The 23998-nt window shown below is 41.3% G+C and overlaps 1 protein-coding gene across 3 annotated transcripts in view; it reads left to right on the top strand.

Annotated features, from left to right (window-relative positions):
* The window catches only part of CLIC5 (chloride intracellular channel 5), a 68955-nt gene that overhangs the window by 11989 nt on the left and 32968 nt on the right, over positions 1-23998 (top strand). The window contains exon 1 of one of the 3 annotated variants that reach the window (XM_082756467.1): positions 3496-3828. The exons of the other annotated variants lie outside the window; for them this stretch is intronic. Coding sequence (XP_082612593.1) covers positions 3766-3828 — 63 coding nt within the window. The 5' untranslated portion in view covers positions 3496-3765. Of the gene's footprint in view, positions 1-3495; positions 3829-23998 lie in introns of those variants that run through there. 3 annotated transcript variants of the gene reach the window in all.

Genomic DNA, 23998 nt, shown 5'->3' with positions numbered 1-23998 from the left:
CCTTCTTGGTAGCTCAGTGGCCTGTTGGAGAGCTCCACGATAGAATTACATGCTGGATGCTTGGCCTCTGATTCACCCCCTCGGGACAAATCTTTGCTGGAAGTGAGGCTTGGATCAGGCCCGTGAAAGCTGATAGTGGTAGAGTGCACCTACAATAGAGGTCTTACGTGGAGATGTGACGGTTCCTTTTCTGTAGCTGGCCTCTTCTTTTATTAATGGCACGATGTGCTCATATTCATTTATATGTCTCATAAACCTCAAACGATAATGACTTGGCTTATGAAGAGTTCATAATTCAGTATCTAATGTTCTTGTAGGTAACTCAAAGCCTCTGCTACTTCTGACTTGCGAGAAAATGATAGGCCAAACTAAGCGACTCATTCTTCACAGCAGAATGAGAGCGTACTAATTATTTATCAGTATCTTACCCTTCATTTGACTGAAGAAAGAGCTGATTTCGTAACACAAAATAGAGCCAAGTGGACAATAATAACCATTATAGTCAGAAAGGTTCCACCCAGATGTAAGTGATAAGTCAGTTTTAGATGACAGCAAAGCAGAAAATGCATGATTAGATTCCTGAAGTATTACATATATATAAATATAAATATATATAATATACTATATATATTATATAGTATATATATATATTTCCTCCTACTCCTCACTGCCTCTTATAATGGTTACCTTAAACCAAGCTTTTAGGATATATTTAAAAAAAAACCAAAAACAAACAACTCAGCATTTACATGAACAAGGACTCTTTTTTTTTTTTTTTTTTTTTTCCTGGATATGAGCAACTTCTTTAAAGATCTAAGTCCTGTTTTCTCCAAAATAACTCTTAGGAGTGGGAAAGTGTTAAGCATTTCACAGAATGTAGTTGTAATAACTAAAGACAATGCTCTACAGCAGGTCCTATGCTAGAGTCCTGATAATCCTGTTCCCTGCTATGTATCTTTGCATTCACTTCCATTTAATTAAATGGCCTATAATCAAACAGGCTTGCTTTTAAGCTTTGATTTTGTCATGAACATTCAGGGTGATGCTTTCTGTTAGCAATAATAAACCTGAGCTGAAGCAGGGAGCCTCTTCTTGGGATTCCAGAGGGAGATTTTTGAAAATCAAAGGTTTTTTGAGGTGGGCTGGATTATTCTCTCTGTGGCCCACCAGCAGCATGAAGCCCATGGGCCCTGACCCGTTCCTACAGTACGTTAAATCTGGGATAAAATGAAAACAGTTTCAGGTTTTCTTATCTTTCTTTGGACTTAATAGTTTCCTTTCTACTTTTCTGTCCTTCAGTCTAAAAATCCTTGTCTTACAACCTAATTACAATGCATGACTAAGCCCAGACAGTAATTGGGGAGGAAGGATTTAAATGTTTTGATATGTTGAGTCTCTGCAGAAATTGCTGCATCTGTAGCTGAACTTCTGGAAGAGCACAGCATGCACATCGCCTGAAGTGGGAGATGGCACGTGTGTAGAAATCAGGCACTAATTTCTGTTACTTAATAGTTACAGTGGGATTTGTCTGGCCATTGTAACGCCTTCCATCTGAGGTTGTTACCCTGGGCTCCCTTTTTTACCACTGGAAAAAAAGTAGGCACTTCTAGGGCACGTTTCTCCATTCTAAAATAGACATCTAAATAGGCCACACAAATCATCTTTGTATGTGCTGATAACTTGAATGCTGATTTTATTTAAATGCTTTGTTTTTGCATTACCAGTACTGTAGCTGGCAATATTTTCTTATTCCAGAGCTGATATATACCCTCCTGTGATACAAACCCTGCAAAGCACTTGCCAATATCCAAACGCTGTTTGCAGTGAGGCTGGAGCTACAGGTGACCTCAGTCAGGACAGCCCACTTGCCATTGTTATCAGGAGCCTTCAATAAAGGGAAATTATAGTGTTGCATGAGATGCTAAAGCAAAGCAAGTTTCCAGCAAAATTTATAGCCACGTAGATGATAATATATTATTTATGGATGCATTTCAGAGATACGGTGACTGTACTTACATATTTGGCTGACTTTTATAACTGTAATATGTAATTACAGTGCAATGATTCTTTGTGCTACACACAAGTACACTTAGCCCATGTCCTTGGAAGTTTGCCTGTAGGCCTATGAATAATTATACTATAAATGTTTGGTAATTAATGTACCTAGTCCAAAAATTACATGTAAAAATTTGAAATCAAAGGAGTAATAACACTTAATTCTCTTATAGTTAACCTTCCAGTTATTTGAATGAGTGCTAATTAGATCTAAAAACCATAAGCGCACTTTTACACTAATTACGAGGTTGATTATGTTGTAATTACAGTTGCAGCAGCGTAATGAGGTTGTTAACCATTTGAGTGCTTTGGGGAGCGCATGCAACAGCTGTTGGTAGGCATTCCCAGAAAGTTTCCCCAAAAAGCTGCAGAGATGTTGGCCACTGCTTTCCTGGACCTGTGTCAAGCACCTGGAGGTCAGGGGAGGGAATCAGAGATTATCGCGACGGCTGGCAGCTGGGAGCACTTATAAAAAGTTGACTGATCATGTCAGAACAGTTCCTGACAGCCATGTGGGTGCCAGCAGGGGAGGGTAAACCTGTGCCGCAGCCACGCGAGGTCAGTTTTGTTCCTACCATGCCTGGCTCACCCAGCATGCGGGAGGGAGCTGCTGCGGTCCTGAAATGGGAGCACGTTTTGTGATTAAAAAGTCATGTATTGCAATTAAAATGTCCCAAAAAGGGACTTCTTGAAGGCGTGAAGGTAGCCGGTCCCTGCTGACAGTGATGGCAAAGATGAGGAGGTGCCGCCCAGCCCCTCCGCCCCTGGGCGCAGCCCTTCCCTGTGCCTTTTTGCCCTGTCAGTGTCCCGCACCCTGAGCCACCTCTTGCTCAGGATTTGTGCCTGGTGACCTCTGAGTCACTCCAGGGTGAGGGAAGGGAGCATAGGTGTGTCAGTTAGGAGGCTGAAGCCCTTTAAAGAAGTTTTCTTCCGTGCTTCAGCATGCCATCACACACCAGTCCCCACTCTGCAACCAGTCCAGCAATAGTTGGCCCCAAATATTTAATTTTATTTTCCCAGGCCTTGTAGCTCTTTATTCTCCTGCTTAGCCCTGTTGCCAGTATGCAGGGCTTCCCACCTTGTGCAGAGCTCTGCCTTCCTGCACGCTCCTTGCCCTGACACAGCATCCAGCCCATGGGGTGAAGAAATCAGGCTTCTTTCCCCTCTCCATCCTCAGCAGTAACAACATTAGGATTTCAAACAGCTGAGCAGCAGGACAAAACACCTTCAGAAGAGAAGGAAAACCACCCCCAGTGCTCAAAGCAAGGAGCCCAGCCTGTCGTGGAGCTTCCCTCTGCCCGTCTCCCTTTGCTCAGAGACCGATCCTGCTGTAGGTACCAGGAGTTTGTCTCCTCCCCTGTGAGTTAACCCCACCCTCTGTTTTTATGCTCCGGGCTATTTTGGGCAGGCAGCGAGAAGTGCAGCTCTGACAGATGAGGATTCTGTACCAGAGCACAGCAGCACTTGTTGCTCTGAAGAAGTACAGCCCCGCGGCAGGGACCGCTCCTCCGCTGCCTGCAATTTGCCTCTTATTTATTTATCCACCTGCAAACTTGTCTTCACCGCCGGTTTCGTGTTTTATTGTTGCAAGTGATTTTTAAAAGCTTGGCAGAGCTTTTTCTTTGGAGGGGAAACCCACCTGCTGTGGGGCTGAAACCTCCTTTTGCCACTTAATAGCGGGAGATCAGCCAGTGGCCTTGGGGGTGAAAAATGACAGACTCTCTTCGTGCTAATGGGGAAGGGAAGGACCCTGAAATCGAGCTCTTTGTCAAGGTAAGCTGCTCTGTGAACTGGACACTGGTGTGGCTCTCGGATCACCTCGGCTTCTATTTAATGATCAAACTTTAATTTTCTGGCGCTGAGCGGACGCGGTGCTGTGACAGCCTGTTATCTCCTGCAAACACGTTCATGCTGCTTTCTTTTTCATGACATTAGAATTAGGTAATGTTGCAGAGGGAGAGCCAGAGTTCCTTGATTTTATTGTTATTGCTCTCCTTGTGAGTTTGTCCTGTTATTCTTAGCCTGCTGCCTGCAACGTGCTGGGTCCCGACTTTGGAGTGCCAGGGTTTTTGTTAGGAATCCCGACTTCCTTCTCCATTTTTGGGAATTAAGAGCAAAGAGCTGAGGGGCACCACAGTTCAGTACCTCGGTTTGAAGCACTGACAGCTCCGGAAACACAAAGGGTAGAACTAAGCTGGCAGACTTCTGATTATATTTCCTGGACTCTTGGTTTCTGAAGCCCAGTTTGATTTTTTTACAAGGGTGACTAATAAAGAAAACTGATCTAGTGATTAAACAAAGAAAAACAAGTGCACCCATTATATGGTAAGATTTTAGCATATTTCAAACTGGGTACATCTGTTGGTCTTGGGATAGGAAAACCTTTTTGCTAAAGTCAGTGGCACAGTTCAGCCCTGTCATGCAAACAACCTGAGTAACAGCAAACTTCATGCAGGCTGTCCCACTGGAGAGCTCAGATTTTTTGACGTTCAGAGCATGTTTTAAAGCCTCTGCCCATGTCAATCCACCATGCCCATGTAAAACCCAGGTGTTTGGTCTCTCGGAGCCTAAACCATCCCTGGTTTGGATGGGATCATTATTAATATGTGGGAGTTATATAGGGCCCTTTGCAAACAGAGTACCAAATGATTGGGAAAGCAAATTCCAGCTCCTCCCTTCTGTCAAGCTGAGGGTACATAATTGCTTTGTACTCCCTGATGGATATTTTGGGCTATAAGTTGAAATGTCAGCCACATACCACAATACATATACATCTTCCAAAACCAGTCATTTCAGGTGTGGCCTTTCTGACCGAGCCAGTACAGAGTTTTTTTTTTTCCTTATCAAACAAAGATTTTACAAGAATTCCTGGCTTGTAACTGTCTGGTACATCCCTTGTGTGGACCTAAACATGTTAAAAGAGACCTGCCTGGGTCCGTACACCCTGATACCTTTCCTCTGCAAGTTGTTTCTACCAAAGTGAGTTTAATAGAGAGGTTTGTGTGCTAAAAAATAGGTCAGTGAGATTTTCTGGTGTTCTGTCCTCACAAATGTGTTCTGGAATGCAAACCTGTAACTTGTGGTTCGTTTTAGTGCCCACCCTATTTTGCTGAGGCTGATACGGAGATTTGTGTTGTATGGTAATTTAACTAGCATCAGCTGTGAAAGTCAAGGCCACTTTTCAGTGTGTGAAGCTCTGGATCCATAAGTGAGTAGCAAATTTTTTTACTGTAGTCAGTGGAGCCATGCCACCACCTGAAGATTTATAACTCCAGAAAGAACATTTTTAGCAACATGACTTCCTGCATAATGCATGGTACAGAGCTGTATAGAGACTCACATAAAACTCATAATTTGCTGAGCTGCAGTGAAAGGATTAATTGGTATCTTCCTGGAGACTTTCCGTTTGGGTTGAAAAATTGCAGTTCTTAAAGTTTTGGAAAGGTGCCATTAATTTAATTAAAAGTCTAAGAAGTTGAATAGCAAAACACGTAACTGAGTGTTAAATCAGACAGCTCAAAAGTTGAAAAACAAATAAAAAGATCCAAACAGGACAGGAGCTAAAAGCTGAAAAATAGGAGTGTGTAAGAGAAATGTGAACAGGTGAAAACTTATCTGGAGTATGAAATTTAAAAGGATAACTGGATAAAGGGATACTGCAGAGGAGGAGGAGCAGGAGGAGGCCCTCATGCTGTTTTAATTTTGGGAAGAAGAGCAGAAAGGTGGCAGTTTCCAGGTGAGTATAAGATGCTGGGGCAGGTGGAAAATCTAAACATCAAGGACCACACTCGAGGGAAGTGCTAAGATCAGGCTGTGCTGGGGTCAGGGAGTGTTTCATCATTTGCTTTTGCAGAGCTGACATTTACTCGAGGGAAAGAGTTCAGCCATGCACCCTTGAATGAATACGCGGCCAGAAAACACAGAGATGTAAGACAGCAGGTATGGCCTGGAGAAAACTGAATCTTCTGCAAGCACAAATAAAGCAGAACAGGCTGTTGTTCACCAGCCAGCGAGCCTCTAATAAAAGCAGTTGGTGTCTCAGGTTAAAAAAAGAGGTGTTACACAATTGCTCTATTTCCTTTTTTCTATTTAACAAGTGGTGAAGCAGGAGCCCTAGAAAGACAAGCAGAGGGATGACTGTAAACAAAAGAGCCGTGCTGTAACCTAATGCAGGCCAGCTATCTCCAGAGCCATGCAGATAGGCTGGGCACCACCGTGCTGCTTCAGGACACGGGTATTTGAGCTGGGATGGCAGAGGCGGGTTAAGCGGTTATCATGCCTATTTGTTACATCCCCATTGATTTTACTCCTTTTTCTGTTTTTCTAACGGTGCCCTAACCTGGATCTGGGAGATGGTTTGCTGTTAAGGAGCGTTCCTTTCTGTTCCTTTTCCCAAATCTGGGCCGGGGCGCAGGGGTGGGAAGATGGGGCACTGGGCAGAGCGGGGAGATGCTGCTGGAGCCGAGTCCGCAGGTTGTGTAGGCAGGCCCGTGGCAAACACCGAAACTCTCCAGCAGCAAATCACTCTCTGAACTTGTTTGACAAGGACTTGGAAGAGGCTGCTGGAAAATAAAAGGCTTGCTATATGGCAGCGAAGGATGCTGGCAGCAGCAGCGTTGGGGAAGTAAGCATCAGGAGGCAGCGCTTGCTCTGTGCTTAGCCCAGCTGGTTGTAACTCAGGTTAATTTTATTTCTTTGTATGCTGGAGAAGCAAAGTGCCTCTGTATAAATGACACCCTGACGGAAGGTATATTTAGCTTTTTTTGGCAGTCTCGCTCCTGTACACTTGAATGTAATGACTAAACCGAACTGGTGTTCTTTTGAGAGACGTACAGCAATACCGACTATTAAACTGCAGATGGGAGGAGCACTGAACTTTTATGGTTTCTTTTTGTTTGCTGTGTAACCAGGTGTTTGGATGTATGTTCCTTGCATTTCAGAATTAGAGTACTGCTTAATATCTGGAAAGTTAATTTGACTGCAGATATGTCTTAAATGTGGAAAACCAAACACGATGCAAACAAGACTCAGAAGTGGAGCTGTCTGATTGCATTGCTCAGGACGAGTGCAGTCTAGAGAGCAAACAAATCACAGAAATTGTCCAAAGTGCGTTAATTAAATATATCTTCCTGATTTAGAAATATCTATAGTAAGATACATAAGAATCTGTCTTTCTGATGATCAAAAGGCAGTGGTGTCATCGTGGCAGTAGGAGGACGAGCAGTGAGCTGGCAGACAGTTATTTCTGCAGCCAGTCATCGCTGTGGCATTGGGGTGGATATTCTGGATACGGTCATTGGTCCAGGTTTGCAAGAGCTTTTGCTGAGAAGGTGCAAGGCTTTACTTCACAGAGCCTTCACCTGCAGTCATGACAACACCCATCTACTGGAAGTGCTTTGAAAAGCACAGAGGGAGGCCTGTTAGAGACCTTCAACTCACTGACTCAGCCGTTGACCGGATGCTAATTGAAGGCATAAAGTCATAAACCACACCAAATGCTCTCAACCTGTCCCACCCATTAGGAGTAGAGAGCGTTGTGCATGACCAGCCATGGTGAAGGTGTCCTTGCAGCATCTTAGGGATATGGCAGCAGCCAAGGTAAGGCTCAAGGACTAACAGCGGTGATATAATTATAAGGACTCCTCCAGTCATTGCTGCTATAGGCTCATCATAAAGAAAAGAGGTTAGTTTCGGTGTGGCTGTGGTCTGCTGGAGGAGCAAGCAGACATGCTGGGAGCCTACAAGCCGTTTGTCACCTCCAAACGTTTCATTCTGAGGAGCTTGAGGTGTCTATTAGGAGTATGTTTAAAAGCACTGCCAAGACTCGGCCAGGGGCGAACCCTGTTGTTTTTAATTATCTCCACCATAGGGTGATTTCAGACTAACCCTGGTCAGGATTTTGGTGAGCTGTTCTAATATAACCCTAAAGGAAGATGCAGATAAAAAGGTTACTCTCAGTGCAGTCATTCCCCATTATTAAAGCTTTTTGTGTTTTTAAGGTGATGGAGCCATTGAGATAAGAAAACTGGTTTTAGTTACAAATTTTGGGGCTTCTCAAAGCCAGTAATGGCCTTGCTAACTGGGTGAGAGAGCTTGACAGGCTCCTTTTAACCTATTATAAGAATACAGGCTCTGTAATTTATTTGATTCATAGACTGCCCTCTAGAAACATTCTGATGATGACTAGAAATCCCAACCAGATCTGGGAGGCACAAAGTTCATTTCTGTTTCTTAAGAAGACTGGATATTTTACCAGCTGCTGTGGACTCAGCTTTTGTCTTCCATAAAAAAAATAAAATAAAATTTCTACCTTTAGCAGAACTTTCTAGGTAAAGAGGAAATAGTAAAGAAAAGTACCAGGAAGAAGAATAGTGATACTCAAACTGCTGGTCCAGCCTGTCTGGCAGTTCAAGGAGGACAATAACAAATTGTTGGCAGCTGCCCTGAGCATGGGTGTTACTGTAAGGATCCTGCATTTCTTGTCCATTCTGAGCTGCCGAGCAGATGGTGGGCTTCATAGGCCTTGTCTCCTCCAGACTTTGTTTGGTGAGGTGGTGCATGAGCAGCAGTCTCCTGTCTTCCAGTGTGCTGTCTTTGTGCACTGGTATCAAGGTTTCCAAACCATAACAACGTCCACTGGGAGTCCAGACATCAGCATAAGTACTGGGAGGAAAATAATTTTAAAGCTTTGTTTGCAATTATATAATGTTGCTTCATGAGCTCCATGCAGGAGATTTCAAGCATTTTGGTGTGATTCTGGCTCAGTTCCTTTCTTGCTCAGTTCTTTTCAAGTCAGGATTGACCCTGTTGAAGCCCACAGAATTTATGTGTGTAAAATGAGCAAAGACAGTCGGGCCTCCTAAATCTGAATCACACTGTTCGAACAAGCAACTTAATAGTAACCCACTGCAGACCCGGTTAAATGGGAGAAATACTACCTGGCCTGAGACTTGCTTCTCTGGTCTTTGAATTCAGCATTTACCATGAAGCAATCTAAAGAATAAAGTCAAGTAAAAAAATCCACTTTGATAAGATCTAGTTTTGCTTTAATTTTGTACTGCTGAAAAAACATAATTCAATAAAGAAATAGATGCTTAGCAAATGTTTTAAAGTTGCAAGTTGCATATTTTTCCTTGTGATGAAGAAAAGCAACACGCCAAAAAAGCTTTAGCCAGAGTTATACAGGCCAGAGTCTGTGTGTCTGCATCTCTGTTTTCTCTCTGAGCACTTGCAGATTTTGTCTTGTACAAAGACAAGTGTCTCATTGGTGGGAATACTGGAGACAGACAGTGTACAGTTTAAGCAGGCCAAATGTACAAAAGGACTTGGCAGGGATATAACCACTATCCATGCCACCTTAAACCTAGGCTGGAACGCTTTTATGATTGATTGGGAAACTGGATCTCAAGTTAAGAAGGGAATTTCGTCTCTGTCTCCTGCCTGCATACATGATGTAATCATTAGCTAAAGGTGAGTGACATCCTTACCTGCCATTTTGCTTTTTTTTTTTTTTTCTTTCCCTTATATAAATAGGTGTGACTGCTGGCTGTTTATTGAACTTGATGGCATCAATATATACGTTAGATGTGACGAATGCATCTGATTAAAATTAAACATTCAAATTTTTGTTGACTATGCATGGACTTCAATATTTCCTTAAATACCTTTCTCAGTTGAACCCATGATTAGAACAGATAAGACTTTAGAGACATTCAGGATGGGTCATATCTTGTTGCCATAAAATCCAGTGAAGCTTGCACTGCTGAGTTCAGCAGCAGCAGTTAGACCAGCCTGTGTGCCTTTGAGAAATCTCACCTTAAGCATATCTGAGTCTTTGTTTAAACTCCATCTACTAACTCCTTCCTTTATTTCATTTTTTTGAGCTGCCTAGTCAAATCAGGTAAATACGGTGTTTTAATTCCACCATAAAGAGCTGGTGATATTCATAATTGTTTTTGCCTGTACTTAGAAATAGCCATCGGTATGCTTTGGGCGCTCTATGTTTAGCTGCAGATAGCTTGTTTTCCATCTCTGGCAGCTGACTCTCTGGTCTCTCTGGTCTCGTCAGAATCACAGGTTGGTGTGTCACAGTTCAGTGGTGACAGTGAAGCTCCGGTAAGTGTCCCCAGGAAACTTTTATCGGCAATATATGGCTCTGCTGCGGCTGTTCCAGAACAGTAAATGTCACAGAGATCGGTTGACAGAGCATCCCAAAAATATACAGGGATCCTTTCCAAGAGAGCCAGTAGTAAGTATGTCTGTGCTCCGTAGTTACACACTAGTATCAGTTCACCTGGCTATGTCAAATATATTTTGATGGAATGCTGTGTGAGGATCATTTAGAATAACAAAATGATCATTACAGTAACTGTGTTACTTGTATTACTAGTATTACCTGTATTACTGGTGCTTGTATGACACCTAATTCTTCAAAACCTGGCAGATATCAGTAAACTAATCCTAGCTCTGAGAGGTATCATAAACACTAGTATTTCCATTTGCCAGCTAAGGGCTCTAGTAGAAGATTTTTCAAATGATTCTTTATTTAATAGAGTTAGACAGCTGTTAATTGGCAGAGTTTATGTGTTAGGGTTATAAATGATTAAAAGATGTCAATGACACTTTTTCTCAGTGAAGGCTTACTCAAAGTCATAGGGAGAATCAGTTGGCATAAGGAAGGTCTTGATTTTGTGTAGGATTCGTCCTCTGTCTTTTTGAACTAGGAAATCAGAGCAGGTGCCTGAAGTTCTGTAGTATGTATTTAGAAAGTAGATTCAAATGGTTCATTTGACAAAGCAGTGTTTAACATTGACAAAGTCCAAAACAAATCCTCATCTCATTCCCTTTCCTTCTTTGCCCCTTGCTCTGCCTATTTGTACTTTGTATTGCTGACCTGCAATAAAATTCATCTAGGTGTTATAACCATGGTATATATACACAGCAGCTGTGAGTGAATTTTTTTTTTTTTTTTGGTAGGTATAATGAATTTAGTCAGCATCATGTTCTCCTGGCATGATATTTTATATTATACTTAAGAGCTGAAAATTATTACAGTGCAAAAGTAATTCAAAATGTATTCAGTTGTGTTTTGAAGTTCCAAAGTCAGTAATATTATACAGAATCACAGAATGGTTTGGGTTGGAAGGAACCTTAAAGCCCGTCCTGTTCCATCCCCCTTGCCATGGGCAGAGACACCTCCCACCAGACCAGGTTGCCCAAAGTCCCATCCAGCCTGGCCTTGGACACTGCCAGGGATGGGGCACCCACAGCTCCTCTGGGCAGCCTGGGCCAGGGCCTCACCGCCCTTTGAATACAGAATTTCCTCACAACATCTAATCTAATTCTCCCTTCTTTTAGGTTAAAACTGTTCCCCCTTGTCCTATCACTATCTGCCCATGTGCAAAGTTGGTCCTCATGGCTTTTACTTTTACTTTTTTTTTACTTTTTTTTTACTTTAAGGTAGATTTTTCTGTAACTGAAATCTACCTGTCATTGCTCTTAGCTGATAAACTTGATAGCAAAGTTCATGCATACATGTGGAATGGCTCCACAAAATGTTTTATTTGACTGTTAACTTAAATGACTGTAAGAGAGTATTATTCTGTCTCAGTAATCATAGAAGAATCATAGAATCATCTAGGTTGGAAAAGACCTTCAGGACCACCAAGTCCAACCATCAACCTGACCTACTGAGTCCCATCACTAACCCATGTCCCTCAGTGCCATGTCAACACGTCTCTTAAATACCTCCAGGGATGGAGACTCCACCACCTCCCTGGGCAGCCCATTCCAATGCCTGACCACCCTCTCCATGAAGAAATTCTTCCTGACGTCCAATCTAAACCTTGCCAGGAAAACCTGAGGCCATTTCTTCACATCCTACCACTTGTCACTTGAGAAAGGAGGCTAACACCCTCCTCCCTGCAGCCTCCCTTCAGGTAGCTGTAGAGAGCCAGGAGGAGCCTCCTCCAGACTAAACAACCCCAGTCCCTCATCCCCTCTTCATACATCTTGTTTTCCAGTCCCTTCACCAGCTTCATTGGACTTTTCTAAACACATCCCAGGAACTCAAAGTCCTTCTCATAGTGAGGGCCCCAAGCTGTTCACAGCACTCAAGATGCGAGCTCACCAGGGCCGAGCACAAAGTGGCAGTCACTCCCCTGGCCCTGCTGGCCATGCTGTTCCTGATGGAGGTCAGGGTGCCCTTGGCCTTCCCGGCCACCTGAGCACACCTCTGGCTCGGTGTCGGTAAGTGCAGGCCCCAGCACTTATCCTTGTTGAATGCCATGTAGTTGGCCTCAGCCCATTGATCTGGCCTACTCAGATCCCCCTGCAAAGATGTCCTGCCCTCAAGCAGATCAACAGGCCTGCCTGAGTTGGTGTGGTCTGTAAACTTTCTGAGGGTGCACTTGATCACCCATTTGATAACTTATCTTTCTGAGTGTTTGTGTGTTTACTCTGCAATATATATAATTTTCTTTAATGACAGTGCTCCCTGGATGATATATCTCTTCCATGATATAAGATTCCTACTCTATTCAGCTACCCTGGTGCACCACAGAAATTGTGTAGCTACAGTGTCAGAAGAGAAGGTGTGCTCAGAAAAGAGACTGGGACACAAAGCACCAGAGCTATACTTCATTCTGTATGATACTACTGCAAAGTTTTGCCATGTTAAAGTGGCCCCAGATGCTGATATTTTTGAACTTCCATCCTATGAACAAATCAGTGTTTCAGCTCTTTATCCTAATACAGAGCAAAAGCAACAGTTCTTACCAGGTTGAAACTCCTGATTTTTATTTTGATCCACCTCTAGTCAAAATGTGAAAAGGTCCTGCCATGCACATTCTGCAACATAAGGTCAGTAATATTGCTAGGTTACCACCCAAATTCTTTTATGTACTCTTTTGCTCTTCTGCCTTCTTCGATGACCTTGGACAAGTTTTTCAGGCTCTCCTGGTCTCAGTTCCAGCTTTGTAACAAGCTGATTATAGTCCTCCACCAGATGTGGAGGCATTGTGGGAGCAGGGAGTATTCTTTGCTCTTTCCCAGAAAAGAATCCTGAACACCACTGAAAATGTATGGTGGGATCAGGTCTGTGATGTAGAACTGTCTCCTAACAAAGTATGTTGAAAATCCTGATTTCCTGGACATAAAAGAAATCAAACTAAACAGAACTGGATGTTTGTCTGCTTTCAGGCAGCAGTTGAGCCAAACTCCTTCTAGTCCTCCCTTTTTCCTTTTCTTGTATCTTCTGTAGTGACTTCTGTTCCAACATCTCTGTTTTGTCTGCTTGTTCCCACAGACTCATAAATTTATACCAATAAGTGTCTTAGTTCTCATCATTTCAGTGTTGGTCCCCTAAGTCTCCTGGTTCAGCTTCTACCAGTGAAGTATCACGCTTCTCCAATTTTCTTCCATGTGCCTGATTGCCAAATGAAGTTGAAATAGCTTCTATGTACTTATTTCTGATAACCATGCATAAGCCTCAGATAAAGCACTGATTGAGGAATATTTCAAGAGACTTGTGTTGTAATGACTAATTAATGCACCTGTGGGACTGTAGGAGTTAAACCTATCCCTGCTATAGCTTCTTCAGCAAAAATAATGTAACATTAAGGATGAAGTTGCTCAGATAGTGACAGTTCACTTTTCTAAATCCTCATTCTTGGTAGTCCCTCATTTTGTGTACAGGGCAGATGACAGAAGACAATGGTATTTATTTGTGCAGGCTTGATGTAAACTCTATTAAGAATGGTCAAAACCTATATTCAGGACTGAAGCTGACTCTCTTTTGCTTTAAATTGTACCAAATTTGAATTTCATAGATATTAAACTTGCAGAGATTATATATGGGAATAGTCACAATAACAGTAAATTACTTTTTTCCTCTTCTTGCATATGTTGGTTTCATCTGGACTAAGAAAAAATATCATGACTCGATTCTCCATTTGCCAATATTTCATATGTTAATAGCTGGTCATGATACTGGGGATGCAGTTTACATGCAGAAGGAAGTTTGCTTGATTTATGTACTGCTTTAGTTTCCCTTTCTGTTAACCTTGAAGATGCCAAAGCCCATATAAAATGTTCCAGCTTCTACTGCTAATAGAGACATCTGAGTACAATGTTGTGCTGTTTGGAAAAGGACTTGTTGTCTCCATGGAGTGTGTGCTGCTGCATGCTAGCAGTTGAGTTCAATGCATGATGAGCTAATCCAGGGAGATAGATGGTCCAGCTTGAAGACAGTGCTGTCCTTAAGGTGGTATTTCTCATTCATGTAAGAAACAGAAATCACTTGGTTGCAATATGAAATGTATCTGTAGGGGGCTTTTAAATATAGTGGTAACAAGTACAAGTACTATTAACAATTAGTTAAGGTCAGATATAGTGGAATTAGAAATAAGCTTATTAATAACTGTAAAAGTCATTAACCATTGGAGTGAGACACCAAAGAAGAGTGAATTCCTCTGAACTAGAAGAATGAATACATGTATTCATTCATTTATTCAAGAATGAATGAATGTATTCATTCTTCTAGTTCAGAGGAAGACTACATATGATGTAAAGAAGCACATATAGCTAGAGTCAATACAGGAATAAACATGCCTTAATGTCTGAAAACCAAGTAGACAATGCTATGGAGGATGTTTTGGCAAACCAGAATAGGGCTTGGTTCAAGCACAGAAGAAAGGTTTGGTGTTCTGTGCCACTGAAATGTGGCACAAATCTGGTCGAAGCCACTCTGACAGAAATAGTGTTCAGAGGCCACTTGCATGTCTTAAAATGTATCTTGGTGTCCTTAGTGCAATATTATAAAGTGATTTGTTCAGATGTTGTTTAAGTAAGGTGTTTTTTTTTTTTTTTTTTTTTTTAAATCTTTCTCTGGGTACTCAAGGGCCAGCCATCATAGAATCATTCAATAAATGAATCATAGAATTCAATGAATGAATCATAGAATTCATTCTATGAATGAATCATAGAATCGTTCAGGTTGGAAAGAAAAGACCTCTAAGATCATCTAGTCCTATCTTTAACCTAGTACTAAAGTCCACCATGAAATAATGCTACAAAGCTCTACATCTGCATGTTTCTTGAAGTCCTCCAGGGATAGGGACTTAATCACTGCCCTGGGCAGCCTGTTTCAGTGCTGCACAACCCTTTCAGTAAAGAAATTTCTCCTAATACCCAACCTAAACCTCCCCTGGTGCAAGAATCTAGACTTACCCTGGTGCAAAAAGGCCTTTGAAGGGCCTTCAAAGATGAAAAAAGGCAGATGCTGCCTTGGCCATGTTCTGAACATCCATGCCAGCGTGGGTCAGACCTTGTGGCTGAGAAGTAGGAAGAGCTAAATTGGGAGCTGCAAGAGCTGAATTCTCGTTCTGGCTGTCCTGGAGCCAGAATTTCATTCCCTTAGTCATGCCATCTCCATGTCCTGGTTTCATTATGTATGAGACATTTACACCAATGTGTAAATTTTCATCTCTAGCAACACAGCAGCTTTTCTAGCTAAAATCACATTCCTCTTTTTCTCTTTACATAGATCAATGGCTATAAATCTACTCTTGCTTTGTGGTTTAGGTCCTCACAAAATACTGAATTAATTCTCAGGTTGGGCAGGTACCTCCCTATATTAATTGCCAAGTTTCTCTTCCCCATAGTATTTCAGCACCCAAATGAACACCCTGAGCATTGCCACCCACCATGTCTAGCTATTGTAGTTTTGGGTGCTGGTGTACATCTGTACCTGTGTATTGTCCGAAACGAGTGGAATTCAGAGAAACCGGCCTCTGATGGACTGCTGCTATTGTGGACGGTGTTTTTCTAGATTGTGATTCAATTTGTGTGGGTCAACAGGCACGTTGTGTTACTGCTTTCCTTTTGCTTTTAGCTGCTGAATGAGCAGCTTACTTCAAACAGATACAAATGCATATCATGGGAGGAAATGATTTTCTTTCACTGCCCCGTGTTTTGTGATGAGCTGTTGTTGCTGTTTCGTTGTGCAACTGGAGACCTGTTTGGTTTGTTTGTTTTATCTGTAGTATTTTTTTAAAAGCTGTTCCTGGATGAAGAGGAGTTGAATCACAGAATGTTCTTGCAGGTTGTAGGACCTCACTGAATGGCAGTTTTAATTGTTTTACTGTGCCCAGTTCTTTCCGTTTTCAGGACAAGACAAAAGGATACAGTGTTCCTACCTGCTTCCTTACTAAGCCTTGTTTCAGACTTCCTCTATCACGTCAATCATTTTCATTTTCTCCTCTGTTGACTTGCACATTCAGTTTCAGATGAATGATATATTTGCCTCAGTTTACTGAGTTGCCTTTTATAGAACTATAACTTTACTCTAACTTTGGGTTTTTGGCTTTGCTTTAATGTCAGTAAATCCCACTCCCCAGTTAAGCTCTAGAGCCAGCTCTAAATCTGGGTCTTGTTTGAGGTTCAAAACTATTTACCCTGTTTGAAGATGGAGCCAAGAACCTTTCCTGAGAGTGCATGAATGCGAGCATTTGGAGTTCTTCTTATTTATAGAACCATAGAATATCCCAGTTGGAATGGACCCACAAGGATCATCGAGTCCAACTCCTGGACTTGATGTTCATCATTTAGTTCATCATCAATGCAGCATTTCTCTGCACATCTCAGAGGTCACGCTTCTCACTACTCACTCCATACAAAAGGCAATCAAACCTAGATGCAGGAAGACTTGTTTTGGAGTGGGAATTTCCTACCTGTCCATCTCAATGATGAAACCAGCAGCCCTATGGCATGCTCCTGTGGGAAACCTCACCCTCTTTCCTGCCGAGTAGGATCTAGGCCTGAAGGCTGCATTATTTATCTCAAAAGAGATGGTTTTCTAAGAATAATAATAATAATTTAAAAAGTGCTGATTGCACACAGCTACTTGGGTCCAGCCTTTGTGATCCTGGAAAGGATGTGGTCGGGAAGGGGATGTAACCTTGAAATGATGATTTTCTTTTCCAAGGGAAGGAAATGCCTCTTTTCCCCGACCTTGGCTGGCATCCCAGCACAATTTGTATGTGTCAGCATCTTGCTTCAGCTTGCATGGACAAAAGTGCTTTTTTCCTGATTAAACCCTGGGCATCTCTTCTACACTGTGCACCAAGGATCTGGAGGAACATTTAAAGAAATAAGACATATCCAGGACTGTTGAGAGAGGTGCAATTAGTAACAGTCATGTTGTGCCCTGCTGTCAGAAAAAGGTTTTTGTGCTAACTGATATTTCTCTATTCAATGGAAATGGGTATTTATAGAAATTCTTTAGATTTGGTATTTTTCAAGAACTGCCAGTGCACTTGGCATTTCACATTCTCTCTTTCAGAGGGAATTAGTAGTGAAAAACATGAAAAAATGGCTAATTTTTCTGAGCTTATTTAGATACTTGAGAGATTTGGGGCTTGCTGTACTCAAATATATATATAAAAGGATGAGAAATTCTCTCAGCAAATACTAGTTTCTCAATTATCTCATTAACTTGGATGTTCCAATGAGTTTTTCTGGTGGTTGCTTGGTGTATGTCATTCAAATGACATTCTGCAAATTGCAGTCATCATGGCAAACAGCTCTCTGACAGCCTGCAAAATGGAAACCTCTGTGCTCTCTTTCCTGGACCTACCAGGAGCCTAGGATGAAACAAAAATCTGCCAGGGAAACTTCTCAAAAGCTAGCGAACATTTTCCTGTAGAACACACACTGGCACCAAGAAGACACTGAAAGAAGAGATAATGGTGATGAGAAGCTGCTGAGAGAGACTCTTAAAAAAATAATCAAGAAAGTGATTTGTTAATGGATGAGGAGACCGAGGAAGAGAGATGTGAGGAGGAAGATGTTGCTGACTGCTTCTGAGTCCCACCATGCATGACTGATCCTCTTGGAGAGAGGTTCTCTTGGAGCATGAGGGGCCCAAGAGAGGGGACTCAATGATAGTGAGCATAAAAACTGCCAACACTGAGAACAGGCATCATGGCCAGGGATACCAGAAGCAGGAGGACAGGAAGGAGTGAAGAGATGCTAGGGAAACTGCAGTGGTGTAAGTGAGATTTTGTACCAAGGGAAGAAAAGGAAGAATTATAAGATTTTAAGAAATAGCATTTAATTAAACTTCATTATCTAAGTTTTTCTTTTATGCTGGATAATAGAATAAAATAAAATTAGAGGAAAGTAAGCCTGAGCATCAAGTCAAATTGTGTTTTGAGAAGGCTGTAAAAGAAGCATGCTATGGGAAGTTTTCAAAGCAGCATTTCAAAATAACCCAAACAGCATAGACACAGAAGTTTTAAGAAATAATCCTGCACTGAGATAATAAGAAATATGATCCTAACTCTGCTCACTGATCCATCAGATTTTCCCTATTTGCAACAATCATTATGCATTAGTTTCACACCTTCATAAGATACTTGTAAATAATACTTTCAGTAGCACACTCACTTGTTCAGACTTTCTCAGCAGCTTTTTGGAACGCATCACTGTTATTTTCTTGAGTGTTTGATATTGAGAACACAAATTGTTTTGCTTTGAGATGAGTAACAAGGAACATTTGTTTGCTGTTTGGGTCTGTGTCCTTCTTAGGCTTTTGTTTTCATTGCAGGTATTTACATTTACAAACTCAGAACTTGCTCTCTGTTTCTTGTTTAATGAAATATTCAGGGAGCATTGCATTCCCCTCCTTTGTAGATGGCTATCAGAAAAGGCTACCTTGTAGAGTAACAACCCCTTTAATGGCTAAATTTGACTGTATGTAGTGTAAATGACCAGATGAACAAATACAGCAGTTTGTGAATGTAAGTAAATATTAAAGGTGAAAAAATGTTCCCTAAATACTAAATTCTGTAATGAGTTATCTGTGAGTAGCTGGAAACCAGAAAATTTGTTTATGCTTTATTTGTAACCACATGACTTTAAGGTTCAGTCCAAATGCTTGCAGTGTCATTATTGTACCAGTAAGTATTTTACTGAAGATATTGGGGGCTTCTTTGGGAAGTCATGCTGAGATGCAAAAGCCAAATCAAATTCTAGCTGGAGCCTGCGATGCACTGCTCCTTTGCAATGCAATTTGATCTGGTTTCAGTGAAAGTCGTAACCATTGCTCCCATCTCGATCAGGTTTGTCTCATACCCTCTGCAGCACCGGTAACTTCGGCAATGCCACAAGAGGCAGGAGGACCGAGTCCTGGACACTGCAGAATAACTCTGCAGAGCTCCTGATGGCTCTTCCCTCCCATTCATTCAGAAGTCACCGATGAAGATATTTATATGATGCTAAATAAGATACAAAATGAGGCCATCGAGGGCAGATTATGGCTGGCACGGCAGTCAGCTGGTTCAGTGGTAAATGCCCTTGTCAGAGGCAGCCCTCCATTCAGCCCTGTATTCGCAGGGGCTGCAAGTGCCTCTCTCTTCTAATAGCACAAATAAAGTCCTGGAATTTCAATAAATAATTCAGCCCTGGATCTGATTTCAGGTTCAGCATTAACTTTCAGCACCTGGCTGCTGTTATTATTTGTTAGTCTGATATGCTGCTTAGAGGCATGGAAATTTGGCTGCAATTCATCAGCGTTTGCAGAATGTACTATATGACCAGATTACCATCCCAGACTCAGAGATTTTTAACAGACATTCAAAATCCAGATGTGCACGGATTTAATTCTTACAAGAACAACTGCAAGCAGGATTCTGGTACTGGAGTGGGAACTGGAGGTCTCTGCACAGAGCTTTCTTTAAAGAAATGACTCCTATATTTGCACCTGATCTCTACCAGAAACATTAATAATTTTACTATAATTTGCATTGCCCATGCCAATTTCTGACAATGACCTAGTTCTCACTTTATTTTCTACAAGCTTTCCTGGGAGAATAAATTTTTTACATCTCTAATCAGCTATTGGGATATTGAATCATCAATATTTAAAACAATTGTAATTGGTGCTCTACAGATACCTAAAACAGATTCATTCCCAGTTTCTTTCTCCAGAGCTCATAAAATCACTTGTGGTTTTAATCACATATTAGAAAGCAACTGGTGAATCTAAAATATGTTTCCACTTTCACTGAAATCAGTGGATTATCTATCTTTAGTAGGAATATTTTCTATGAATATTGACTATTATGGGAGCAGAATTAGATTGTCTATAGTCCATTAATAGCTCTGGAAATGAAAGACCAAAATCAGAATGTGGCCCTATAGGCATATGCTTCCAAAATGTAGGATCTGCAGCCTGTATGTGCAGAGCATGGACAGCCATCCAGTACGAATACATTGCAGGACAAGTTCACTTGTCTTAAGGAAAGACATCTTCATAGGAGATACAGCCTGGCAGCCACAGTAACCAAGCAGTAGCTGATGCTTGAGCATCTGCATTGACCTTTACTAAAATGGTGACTATTTTCTGAGTACTGCACTGGCAGGTCCTGTGACTAAGATCCCTTCCACCAGTTAATCCCACATACAGAAATGCAATCGTTGGAAAAGAGAGAAAAAGAAACTATATATATAAGTGATGGGGAAAGTTAGTTATCTTTAGGAAAATCTTACAGATGGGAAGTTTGTAGTCGACTTCAATCGAAGCGAGAACTTCACCCTGCAACGCAAACATAGACCACTAGAGGGGATTTTACTACCACTCTATGTCTAGCATACGTCTCTCCTGAAAAACCTTTTAAAACATGTGTTCCAGTTCAGCCACAAGATGCTGGCTACAAGCTGAGTGAAATCTATGGTTTGTATTATGCAAAAGGTCAGGAAAGATTATTATAATTGTCCCTTCTGGCCATTAAACCTGTGAGTGAAATTCTGGTCCCGTCAAAGTCACAGGCAAAATTCCCATTGACTTCACTGGGGCCAGACTTCATCCTGTGCAGGTCAGAGGAAGGCAGAATTCTGCACCACCTAGCACTGAGAGCAACAACAGCTTTGTTGTCAGGCATGAATATATACTGTTAGAAAGCATTTAAAAACATTGTATGCAACCTCCCTGCTCTGCAGCAGAATGAAATAAAGTGAGACCAGTTTTCAGATCCTTTTTTTTTTTTTCTTTTCTTTTTTTTTTTTTTTTTTTTCCCCTTTTGATTTCTTCAAAGCCTCCACCAATGCAGATTTTGCAACCTCCTTAGAAAGCCTGCTTTGTGTTTCATTATTCATATAATTACACTGGATCTTTTTTTTTTTTTTTTTTTTTTTTTTTTTTTTTTCCCTAAAGCTTTATTGCTGCAATTAAGCAAAATAATAATCCTATACTCTGTGGACATGAGCAACAGTGGATCATCATCCTCTTTGTAAAATAGTCTTCTATGTGCTTGAGGACTGTTATGTTGTCTGATACTTCTAGTAAAACATCACACATACATCACATTATCAGGTTGCTGTTGTTTGTGGACGCATATTCTGGTGATTCATACTGTTTGTGATTTACGTAAAACCTCCTTCGCTGTTCCCTATCCCTTACTTGTACACTGGATTTTGCTCTTCTTATGTTTTATACCTTGTGGTTTACTTCACTAAATTCCATTTAAGTGACTTCAGACACTTTGTTCCAACTTCTCAGTATTGGTTTGGAGTCTACTTCTCTCCTGGGAAATACCAATAACCCCTCTGTGCTTGTTGCTGTCAGAAAATTTCATCAGGCTCTCTCTGTTCCTTCACTTTGCTGATGGAAACATTAAATATGACTCATCTTGTCACAGACCTTTATGGTAGCTCTAGTTGTTATGTGTATCTAGACTAACAGAAAATTTGATTATTATTTTTCCAAAAGTATTTTTTCAACTACTCATACAAGCACTTTGCAGAAATTTTATGCACATCCTATTTCCCTACTTTCCTTATGAAAATATGATCCGGAGCTTGTGTTAGAAACCTTACAGAAGTCACCTTCTAGATACCTGCCACATCCTTCCTACTCACTGTGCTGGATACCCTGTCAGAGAACAAAATCTGATTATTTTAACGTCATTTGTTCCATATAATATTATGTTTTCTTACCTTATCACATTTGCTTGTGAGCTGACTCCCTAATCATTTGTTCCAGTATCATTCCATACATTAAGCTTATACATTTGGCATTTCTTGAGTTCTTCTCCTCATCTCCCCCCTCCCTCCTCATGTTATCTCATTTGTAATTAATAGTTGAAGATGGATCCCCCCAAAAAAACAAAGCTTTTCAAAACCTTTTGCTGTAGTTGCATCCAACGGCTAATATGGGAATACAAACTCGTTTGCCATGATCCTGGTGAGTGGTGGGTGCACAATTGCTTTGTTAGGTTGGAGAAGCTGAAGAAAAAGTGTAAAGGATGATTTTCTTTTTGTCTGTCAAGCCAAGAAACATATATGCAGTCCACTGTGTCCAGATGCACACAAACTTTGTGCATAATCCGCTAGTTTGAAGCTGTGATGAGAATGGCAATTTTGGTTTTTGAAGAATTTCAAGATTTTGCTCTAAATTGCTCAAAGTCTAAAAGAAAAACACATTTTAAAACATCCGCAGCTTTATTGAACAGAAGCTGTGGGTTTTCTGAGGGGAGGGAAACTGCAATAGTCTCAGCAATTTTGAAAGGAGATTTTGGCTGATGGGATGAAGGGAAGCCAGGCGCTGAGAGCTCTCTTTCAGCCTCTCGTGGTCCCAGCACCCTGCCCGTCCTGCTGGGTCTCCAATACCAGGACACTCAGCACAGTGGTACGGCCAAACCTGGTGTACATCTCCACCAGGATTTGCCAAATTCCATGTGTCCTCCTCAAAAGAGTAGCGTGACAATGGAAATTTGTTTTTCAGTGCTCTCGTATTATTATTTTTTTTCCCAGTTGCTCAAGAAGCTCATAGAAGGGATACTCCCAAAGCAGATCTAGAAAATTGTTACTAAGACTTTAAAAAACAGCTATTCCTTCAGGGTGGCTTGTGTCCTGATTCTCCATGTGTGGAGAGTTGATACTTTTGAAAAGTCAGCCATCTTCGAACTGTCTCACAGCTTCTAAAACTGCTAGCCCCTTTGAAAAAGTCAGCTTGCATAGACGACCCATTCCTTTAGCTGGTATTTTGCTGACATGAAAAGAATGCTTATAAGTGAAAGACCTTGCTATATGCAATTTGTGTTTACAATACTGCCCATGTTGCTTAATGTCTGTCACTATTCATGGGATTCTTCCCTTATTCACAACTGAGAGGAAGTCAGATTTGGTATGCAGAAATTCCTCATAGCAGAGCATTGTCTTTGGAAAAAAAAACACAACAATATATATATTTTATCATTCCCTAGTTTGGAAATTGCTGTATATATTTAGGTGTAGGAGTTTCATTACAGGTTCTACTTCTTTGTTTATTTATAACCAATTTCTCGTAAAGGTGAATGCATGCAGTGATAGGTAAGGGATCTACAAATATAAATGAGAACAAAATAATTTCTTGGTCCAAGGTGTTGGACCAGTCTGTGCTTTTCTATTCTGTTGATATTTGCCAAGTCATAGGCCTTAAGTGCTTTAAAAGAAAGAAGGAGAGGTGATGGAATAACATGAATCATTTTTCCATGCTGAGGCTGTCCACCTGTGACCAGGCTATAGTCTTCTGAATCTAATCTGCACACAGATTGGCATTCCCAGACATCACAAAGGTTATTTGAATGCAAAACACGTGCAGTGGCCAGTGGCTCTCAAAAAACCCTGAGGAAAACCAAGACTTCTCTGTGCAGGTTGCTGCTCTGCTACCAGCACCTCAGCTGATGTGTCAGGTAGAAGTGCTCTGCCCCAGGTGGATGGACCAACTGGACACAATTGATCTTTAATTACAAACATCCTAAACCGTAATGAAAAGATCCCCAGGAAGAACCTGGCCTATATGATCCTGTCCTGCCCGTGCTGAAGTTGATATAAATATAAGAGGTTGGAAAATAATGATTTACCAAGCCTGAAGACCAATACCCATGGGGTCTCCAACCTGCAA

Source organism: Aythya marila (assembly GCF_965140915.1).
Source record: "Aythya marila genome assembly, chromosome: 3".
Taxonomy (NCBI): Eukaryota; Metazoa; Chordata; class Aves; order Anseriformes; family Anatidae; genus Aythya; species Aythya marila.
Note: the sequence above shows the minus strand (reverse complement) of the source record. Positions and strands in the feature narration are given on the sequence as shown.